Raw genomic sequence first — 9,492 nt, forward strand, 5'->3', positions numbered from 1 at the left:
GTTTCATCTTTAGACCGGCTTTAAAGACGCCGCTTCCTTCACAAACAAACAGGCGGATAGAAACGATGTTCAGGCTGCTATCAAATGTTAACTCTTTATTTGAATAAGTAAAAAAGGTGCAGGTATCACAGGTGCGTCTGTCTCGTGGTTCTCCAGGTAACATGAAACGCTTTTGCTTCTAAAACATATTTACATGTGAAATATCCTGATCCGATGAAACATTTATTAAAGTGCTTCTTTTCCTCTCTTCTACTGTTGCAACACGAAACATCTTTACAGAGCCGTACACTGTACAGGTGCGCAGGTGTGTTAGGGGGCGGAGCTGCACGTTTTTGCAGGTGGTTCTATTTTACAATGACTTCATTATTTTGCTTTTTGAAATACAATTGAAACTTGACATATACAAATAAATAGTCAGTCGCATGCAGACATCAGCGTTTCTTCAAGCAGGAAGATGGCGGGGGGGCGGGGGCGGGGGCGGGGCAAACCAATCTGCTAACCCGTGTGTGAAATGTTTTAAACGCCATGGCGATGGAGAAACGGGGGGGGGGGGGGGCTACTCGTCCATCTCCACGTACTGGGAATGGCTGTCGGGGGATTTGCTGTGCGTTTTACTCAAATGGAGTTTCACCGCGTGGTTACTGGCGAATGTCCGGCAGCAGAGCTTACATTTGAACCTGGCGTCGGCGTCGGCGTCGGCGTCCTCGTCCGCGGCCGCCTGGGACGGCTCCGGCTCGTCCAGCTTCTGGTGCTCCACTGGCATTCTGCACATGTCTTTGATCTGGAAGCCCAGGTGGGATTCCAGGTGGGATATGAAAGCGGCCGGCGACCGGAACTGGGAGGCGCAGTCGTTGCAGTAGAAGACCGGGCGGCCCGCGTCCATGTTCTTCAGGAATTTGGTCCCCCCGGTCTTCCTCAGTTGGTATTTGACGTTGGCCAACCAGTGGCTGATGGTGGTCATGGACAACCCAGTGAACTTGGAGATGTGCGTCCGCTCCTGAGGGCCGAGGTCGGCGAGCAGGTACTTCCCCTCGGAGGTCTGGAAGAGGCTGGAGGCGAACTGCGCCTGCAGGACGAGGAGGTGGCGAGGGTTCCAGTTCGACTGGCGGCCTTTGCGCTTGTGGACGGCGTAGACCTCGGCGGACGCGTCCGGCTGCAGGCTCGTCGGCGGGACCCCGTTTGGCGTTGCGGCTTTGGGGAGAACTTTGACCATGTCTGCGATGTCAGACAGGGCGTGCTTCTGAGGTCTCGGGCTGGCCGGGGGGGCGCGGCCGGAGCGCTGCTTGTGGTTAGATTTGGTCAGGTCCATCGGTTGGCCGTTGCTCATGAACACGAAGGTCTTACCGGGCCGACTCCTCAAAGCGCCTCCGAGCAGCAACGCCGGCTTCTCGCCGCTTCGTCTCACGCTAGCATAAATAGACGGTTTAGCCACACCTGAACTATTGGGCCTATTTGCTTTGCCCAGGTGATTGTTCAGGACGGACTGCAGAGCGCTAAGCGGGTTTAAGCCCAGCGCCGCTGGGCCGTCGGCCGTGGAGGGGCTCGCCGTCTTTCCTCGGTCGGAGAAATCCGGGCTGGACTTCCCTTTGATGGCTTCATTCCCTTCAGTCAGACAGTCGCCATCAAGCTTTGAAGAGGAAGAGGAATCCTCATCATCATTCTCCACCAGATCAAACTTTGCGTTCTGACTTTCTTTGCCATCGCTAATGGCAACCATTTCTTTTTTGATGTCCACATTCCGACTCCGCCCCTGAGGAGACCCGGCTCCCGCGGCGCCGGGGTAGAACCTCCCCTTCGGGGCGATGGGTCTCAGCTTGTGGTTGAACGTCGGCTTTACCTGAGAGGGGGGGGGCGTGTTGTCGATGATGCCGGAGAGCTGATAGGCGGCGTGAATGCTGGGATAGGCGCTCCAGGTGGGAGTCCCCGTTTGAGCTTTAGTGATGGCCGAGGCCACCGTGTTGGCCAAAGACTTCAGAATGTCCCCTCCTCCCCCCGAGTCCTGTTCTAGATCCTCCTCGCGGAGATAGGGGTACTCCGGCGGGCCGGCGCCGGCCTTCTGCTCGTCTTCAGCCTCAGCGTCGTCCATTTTGTCCGGCGGCCCTTCCTGGCGTTCCTTGTCGCTGCTCCCGGGAGGAGCGCTTTTCTGGGATACCTTGTCCCCTTCGGCAGGCTCGGCTAACACCTGGATCTTCTCCATGGCCAGCGGATCGAGCGCCAACTGTTTCCCCTTTTTGGAGGCCGAGGTCGTGACCTTGATGAAATGACCGGTGACCATCATGTGCGTGGTCAGCTGCTGGAGGGTGTCGTGGGAGCTTCCACACTCCATGCACTTCAGAATCTGAGACTTGCACGTTTCAAACTGCCACGTGTAGCTCGCCCCGTTCTGATAGCCGTAGCGGTTATTGTGCGCGGTCGCCGCCCGCTGCGCGTCGGCGTAGCCGGCCACGCCCGTGGTGGAGTCCGGGGAGCAGGGTCTCGCCGTCTCAAAGGTCCGCTTCTTTGCGGGCGGCGGCAGATTGTGAGTGATAATTGGCTCCTTCAAAGGCACTTTCTGGTAATGCTTGGTTTTGATCATGTGCACGCTCAGGTCCTGCAGCGAGTCGAAGGCGTGGCCACAGAACATGCACTTCAGGACTTTCTGCACGTCCTCCTTGCCGTCCGCGTCTTGCAAAGTTCGTTTCCTGGATTTGGAGGAGGACGCCGCGGAGTGACTCTGCTTGCCGTGGTTGTTGTCCCGGTAGTGTCCGCTCTTGTTCATGTGGACCGTGAGCGCCACCAGGGTGTCGTAGGCGGCGCTGCAGTCCTTACAGCGGAAGCGGCTGGCCCCGGTGAACACCGAGCCGCAGGGCCTGGGGGTTTGCCGGTACAGATGGACAGAGCTAAAGAGGTTGGGCTTGGGCGCGGGCTTCGGGGGGGCGGTCTGCTGCAGGGTCTTGGAGAGGGCGTCCTGGTGCCAGTCGAACTCATTCCTGGCGCTCCCGTTGGTGCTGTCACAGTTTGCCCTGCTGGTGGTCTTGCCCACTTTCAGGTCCGTGCCTAAGCCCGTCCAGTAGGAGTCGGACAGGAAGTTTGCGTAGGCCGCCCTCATCTTCTCCAAGCTGCCGGCCGCCTCCTCTCCCTGCCTGGAGCCGCGCCTCTCGTCTTCTCTCCGGCTCTCTGGCGGCGAGGCGTTCTTGAAGTCCGAGAGTCTGTCGCTGCCGTCGCTAAGGCGTGACTCCAGCTCCGCCTCCTGGTTGGACAGGACGCTGCCGGGAGAGTTCTGGTTGCTGTCGGTGTTGGTGCTCTTGTTGTCGAGCTCCCGGTCCTCGGAGACTCCGGGGCTGGTCTTCTCTGAGCGCTCTTCCTCGGTTTGAGCCTCATTCTCTCCGTCTTCCTCAGCGAGGGGACCCCGAAGAGCGCCGTCTTCGTCAGGCAAGTACACTGGAGAAGAAAGACAAACGTCATGAATGAACTTAAAGACGGACTCTGCCGACCCGCGGCGCCGAGCACAAACTCGGCCGAGCCGTTTAAGGCGACATGATTGGCTGTTTGCGCCTTGGGAGGCCGGCGAGGACAGCCGGACGTAACGTCCTCACTAACAAACCGCTGCTGGTGTAACGGCGCCGTGTGACTCACGCCATCGACTCGGACCCGCGCGAAGGCCGGACACGTTTACAACGATCGCCGAGTGACAAAAGGAAACGGATTCTTTGGGTAAGTGAGCGATGCCTTCTGTTTCAGATCAATTAAAAGGCTCCGATAAATACTGAAGAAAACATCAAATTACGAGCTAAATTAAAAAAGATGTTGTAAATATGAACACTGATGACGGTTGATCCGGCTGGTGGTAAATCTGGTTCAATTATCGGTGATAAATCAGGAATGCTGGAGAAAAAACCCGACAATCTGTCACATGACGATATTTTCCCTGACAGTCTCGTAAACAGTAATTTATTCGTTCATTATTCACCTGTTCATCCTGCCAGCTCGCATCATCGCTTCCATTAACAGATAATTAAACAACAGTATTTCTAATTGACGCATTTCCCATCATGCCGCTGGCTGAAGCTACGACTCCGCACCGAAAGCGTCCTTTCTGACAATAACTCGTCCTGAACATTTAAAACCAACCATCCAACAGCCCGGCCACGAGATCGCAGCCGAAGCGTCCTGCAGTAAACGCCGTTCGGCACTCCCGTCACATATCGGAGACATTTTCCGCCTCAGTCTTGCTGGAAAATGTGCATTTTGGGAGCGAGTTAAATATGAATGGGACATAACAGCCCGGTCCAGGCACTTATGCTGCTCGCATGGTTCATATCTTCTCGGAATAGAGGGCACTCCGTGTGGGTACGGCTGAAGACGAGCACTCAGGAGTCCCGCACCGGGCCGCCCGTAGAGCCTCTTCACTTCTCTACCGTCTGAAAATAAAACGCTTTTTTTTTTAATCAATATTTCACAAGTGCCTCAAGAGAAAGCCTGGAGGTGAACTTCCAGCCAGCTAATGGATGGAGATGGGATTCGGACTTTCAACACAAACACGGAGAATGGGACCAAGAATGGCCGACGCAGACACTCGCACTCGGGAGCCTTGATCCAGCGCAGGAGGCCCGCTGTGATTGGCCGACCGAGATGTGTGATGGGCTCCGAAACACCCTTGATGCCGGGGGAGAGAGTTGTCAAGAGCATAGAGGTATGTTTTATTTATAGTCCTTTACGGTATGTAGCATTCACAGTGAAGGAGAACACCGGCGGCCATGACGGCTCCTGGCTGTCCTCTCTTCAAAGGACGCACACCAGAGAGGGCACGCGGCCTTTTCCAGTCCGCTCATATTTTAATAGACATCTCTCGCATGCGGCATCGTGTAAAAGCTATTTCTTGCATAATTTATGCATCTTAAATTTCACCGACAGGATTTGTGAGATTATCGTGTCTCTGAGTAGAAGAGCCGGACTGGAGAGGAAGGCTCTTAACTACCTCTAAACTAGCTCTGAACTAGCTTAACTACCGCTAAACTAGCTCTGAACTATCTCTAAACTAGCTCTGAACTAGCTCTGAACTAGCTTAACTAGCTCTGAACTAGCTTAACTACCTCTAAACTAGCTCTGAACTAGCTTAACTACCTCTAAACTAGCTCTGAACTATCTCTGAACTAGCTCTGAACTAGCTTAACTACCTCTAAACTAGCTCTGAACTAGCTTAACTACCTCTAAACTAGCTCTGAACTATCTCTGAACTAGCTCTGAACTAGCTTAACTACCTCTAAACTAGCTCTGAACTAGCTTAACTACCTCTAAACTAGCTCTGAACTAGCTCTGAACTAGCTCTGAACTAGCTTAACTACCTCTAAACTAGCTCTGAACTACCTCTAAACTAGCTCTGAACTAGCTTAACTACCTCTAAACTAGCTCTGAACACAAACAACAACATCAACAACAACCAATCCTCGTCCCGCCCCCTCTAGAAAATCAATTCAGTGATTTCCGTAATTATTGAAACTCTAAATAAGAGAACGTCGAGATGTTTCTTTGCTGAAACAGGTTCCGGTAGTCGTTTGATAATCGTTGCAACACAAACAGGCCTGAGGAGACAACCCCCAGTGATTGGCTGAATGGATCGATGAAGGTGTGAATTATTGATGTTTACTGATATGAACTGGATCAAACATGATTCCAGCTCTATTCCCCGGCGCCGGTCGGGACGAGAGAATAAGCGAAGCATCGGGCAGCGTCTCCCTCCATCCGGATAAAAGCAGGGGGGGGAGGGGGCAGGAAGGGCATCCGACGTAAACCAGAAAGGACATCCGACGTAAACCAGAAAGGACATCCGACGTAAACCAGAAAGGACATCCGACGTAAACCAGGAAGAACATCCGACGTAAACCAGCCAGGTAAGCATGCAGTCGACGAGAAGGTGGAAGCAGCAGCGAATCATCGGCGCTGATCCATCCTGGTCCAAACCGAAAGATCAACACGTTCCTCCAATGTCTGAGGCCGAGCGAGACGAGTCGGAGAGTTAGCACGCCATAAACGCCGTAAACGCCGTAAACATCGTAAACGTCGTAAAGCGTCCGATCTGCGTCCGCACGAATTTATGTCTTCAGACAGAGACATGCAAAGGTCCAAAAACCTGAAGGGCCCGTCTTAAATCAGGAGCTGAAGGGTTCAGAACCTTCATCCATTACAGCAGACACAGAACCACTGCTGCGTCCACGGGTCGGGTAACGGGACAGAACCAATGCTGCGTCCATGGGTCGGGTAACGGGACAGAACCAATGCTGCGTCCACGGGTCGGGTAACGGGACAGAACCACTGCCGGGTCCACGGGTCGGGGGACAGAACCACTGCTGCGTCCACGGGTCGGGTAACGGGACAGAACCACTGCCGGGTCCACGGGTCGGGGGACAGAACCACTGCTGCGTCCACGGGTCGGGTAACGGGACAGAACCACTGCTGCGTCCACGGGTCGGGTAACGGGACAGAACCACTGCCGGGTCCACGGGTCGGGGGACAGAACCACTGCTGCGTCCACGGGTCGGGTAACGGGACAGAACCACTGCCGGGTCCACGGGTCGGGTAACGTGACAGAACCACTGCCGGGTCCACGGGTCGGGGGACAGAACCAATGCTGCGTCCATGGGTCGGGTAACGGGACAGAACCACTGCCGGGTCCACGGGTCGGGGGACAGAACCACTGATGCGTCCACGGGTCGGGTAACGGGACAGAACCACTGCCGGGTCCACGAGTCGGGTCGCTGCTGCTGAAGGAATTAGCGTCGGTACCGAGCCGCCTCCTCCTCGTCGTTCCTACGTTGGAAGGTCAGCTGCTGACGCCGTTAGCTGATGGGCGGGGCAATAGGGGCTCCATCGTCGCCGTGGTAACAGCAGGAGCTTGGGTCGTTTTCCCTCTCTTCTCGTCTCAAGCTACAGTTTTTCCTGCTCGCAAATCAATATCTGTTTTTACTTGTCATTGATTGGCGGGAGGGGCGGGACCAACCCAAGCAGGAATGTTGTGACATTTCTAGCCCCCCCCTCCCCCCCCCCGGAACAATCAATTACACGAGCATGGCAATCAAAACCTCTTTGCAAAATGAACCTGCGTCATGACATTTTCATCTCCCAGATTTATGCCATGTGGAGGAGAAAGGAGGGAGGGAGGAGGAAAGGAGGGAGGAGAAAGGAGGGAGGGAGGAGGAAAGGGGGGAGGAGAAAGGAGGGAGGGAGGAGGAAAGGAGGGAGGAGGAAAGGAGGGAGAAGAAAGGAGGGAGGAGAAAGGGGAGGGAGGGAGGAGGAGAGGGAGGAGGAAAGGGAGGAGGAAAGGAGGGAGGAGGAAAGGGGGGAGGAGAGGGAGGAGGAAAGGAGAGAGGAGAAAGGAGGGAGGGAGGAGGAAAGGAGGGAGGAGGAAAGGAGGGAGAAGAAAGGAGGGAGGGAGGAGAGGGAGGGAGGAGAAAGGAGGGAGGAGAAAGGGGAGGGAGGGAGGAGGAGAGGAGGGAGGGAGGAGGAAAGGGGGGAGGAGGAAAGGGAGGGAGGAGGAAAGGAGGGAGGAGGAAAGGAGGGAGGAGGAAAGGAGGGAGGAGGGAGGGAGGAGGAAAGGAGGGAGGAGAAAGGAGGGAGGGAGGAGAGGGAGGGAGGAGAAAGGAGGGAGGAAAGGGAGGGAGAAGAAAGGAGGGAGGAGAAAGGGGAGGGAGGGAGGAGGAGGAAAGGAGGGAGGGAGGCCTGCTGGGCAGAGAGGGGGCTCCTGTAAGCTCCGCCTCCTCCACCTGTAACATTTTGATTATTCATCCTTGTAAATTGTTCAGCGGCCGTCAGTAAAAGTCGTTAGTCGTCAATAGAACTCGACTTTGATCTCTGACGAACGGTGAGATCAGAGGACGACATCCTGAGGTCAGAGGTCAGTAAACGCCTCCAGCCCAAGGTCAGCGGCGAGCAAAGAGAACAATCCGCCTCCAGCCCAAGGTCAGCGGCAACCAAAGAGAACAATCCGCCTCCAGCCCAAGGTCAGCGGCGAGCAAAGAGAACAATCCGCCTCCAGCCAAAGGTCAGCGGCGAGCAAAGAGAACAATCCGCCTCCAGCCCAAGGTCAGCGGCGAGCAAAGAGAACAATCCGCCTCCAGCCAAAGGTCAGCGGCGAGCAAAGAGAACAATCCGCCTCCAGCCCAAGGTCAGCGGCGAGCAAAGAGAACAATCCGCCTCCAGCCAAAGGTCAGCGGCGAGCAAAGAGAACAATCCGCCTCCAGCCCAAGGTCAGCGGCAAGCAAAGAGAACAATCCGCCTCCAGCCCAAGGTCAGCGGCGAGCAAAGAGAACAATCCGCCTCCAGCCAAAGGTCAGCGGCGAGCAAAGAGAACAATCCGCCTCCAGCCCAAGGTCAGCGGCAAGCAAAGAGAACAATCCGCCTCCAGCCAGTTCGGACCCGGAGCAGCACGCCGTGTCCGGATGGACCCGCAGCCAGACTAATAGGACCGGATCGCCAACACGGCGCCACATCTCGCCATCTGGCCGCTCACTGGGGCAAAAATGATCACAATAATTACGGCAATTAATCAAAGATGTTTTCACAACCAACATTCTGTTACAAACACGGAAACTTTTAACGCACGGCTCCCGATCCGATGAGGACGGAGGCGGTCCCGAGGCGGTCCCGGCAGAGTCCGGGCCCGTCCTGAGACCAGGAGGCGCATTATTAACTCTGCATGACCTCCGAACACCGGGCCCGATCGAGGTCCAGGCCCGATCGAGGTCCAGGCCCGATCGAGGTCCAGGCCCGATCGAGGTCCAGGCCCGATCGGGGTCCAGGCCCGATCGAGGTCCAGGCCCGAGGGTTCCGACAGGCCAGCCGTGTGGATCTTTCATTCGGTTCTGGATGAGATCCAGTCTTTTCTTTCCTCCATTAATAGTTGACGGATCCGACGCCCGGTGCTGTCGGGTTCTAGTGGGACTAAAAGCCGCTTCATAAAGGGGGCGGAGCCAAACCCGGCGCCGCTCCCTCCCTCGTCCCCAAAGCGATCCGGTTCCGCTGTTTACTGAGAATCCAGAGTCGTGGATCCGGCTGGTGCCGTTCTGGCAGCCCGTCCCGAGAACAATGTGTTGAAAGTTGATTTGGGCGGATCGGGCTCCTCAGAACCGGACCGGATTATTTCTGTTGAGCCGTGGTTAAAGACGACCGGCGCTGTCGGATCCACGCCACGCGTCCTGCTTCAGACGGGGTTCTGTTCAGATCCTAAGACCCAAACGCCACGCTGCTCAGAACCCGGTTCCACAGGAGTCCTCCTTCAGCCGGGCGGCGCCGGGCCGTTTATTCAGTGCATCGGAGGGAGTGGTTAATTTATAAAAAACAAGGGGGGGGCGGGGGGGGCAAGCAGCGGAACGGAACCGATACCCAGCGTGGCTGGGGGAGGAGACAGGGGGGGGGGGGCGCTTAATGGAAATGAGTGACAGGCTTTCAGAATGATTTACAACGGGCGGCGCCGGCGCCGGCGCTCGATGGACGATCCTGGAAGACGGAGACGAACCA

At 56.0% G+C, this 9,492-nt stretch overlaps 1 protein-coding gene across 1 annotated transcript; it reads right to left on the reverse strand.

Moving 5' to 3' along the window:
- Window positions 1–556: 556 nt before the first annotated feature.
- LOC137899165 (teashirt homolog 2) lies at window positions 557–4,668 on the reverse strand. The gene is made up of 2 exons (XM_068743188.1): window positions 4,548–4,668; window positions 557–3,420 (listed from the first exon to the last, which is right to left on the reverse strand). The coding sequence occupies exons 1-2, from the start codon at window positions 4,666–4,668 to the stop codon at window positions 557–559; spliced, it is 2,985 nt and encodes a 994-aa protein (XP_068599289.1).
- Window positions 4,669–9,492: the final 4,824 nt, after the last annotated feature.

Source organism: Brachionichthys hirsutus, chromosome 2 (genome assembly GCF_040956055.1).
Source record: "Brachionichthys hirsutus isolate HB-005 chromosome 2, CSIRO-AGI_Bhir_v1, whole genome shotgun sequence".
Lineage (NCBI taxonomy): Eukaryota > Metazoa > Chordata > Actinopteri > Lophiiformes > Brachionichthyidae > Brachionichthys > Brachionichthys hirsutus.

What these genes read in the sequence shown, in the direction of transcription:
- LOC137899165 (XM_068743188.1), bottom strand. Translation starts at nt 4,668, where the DNA reads ATGCTCTTGACAACTCTCTCCCCCGGCATCAAGGGTGTTTCGGAGCCC. An exon ending in TCCCGAGTGCGAGTGTCTGC is followed by an intron (nt 3,421 to 4,547) that starts GTCGGCCATTCT and finishes TTTCTTCTCCAG; the next exon opens with TGTACTTGCCTGACGAAGAC.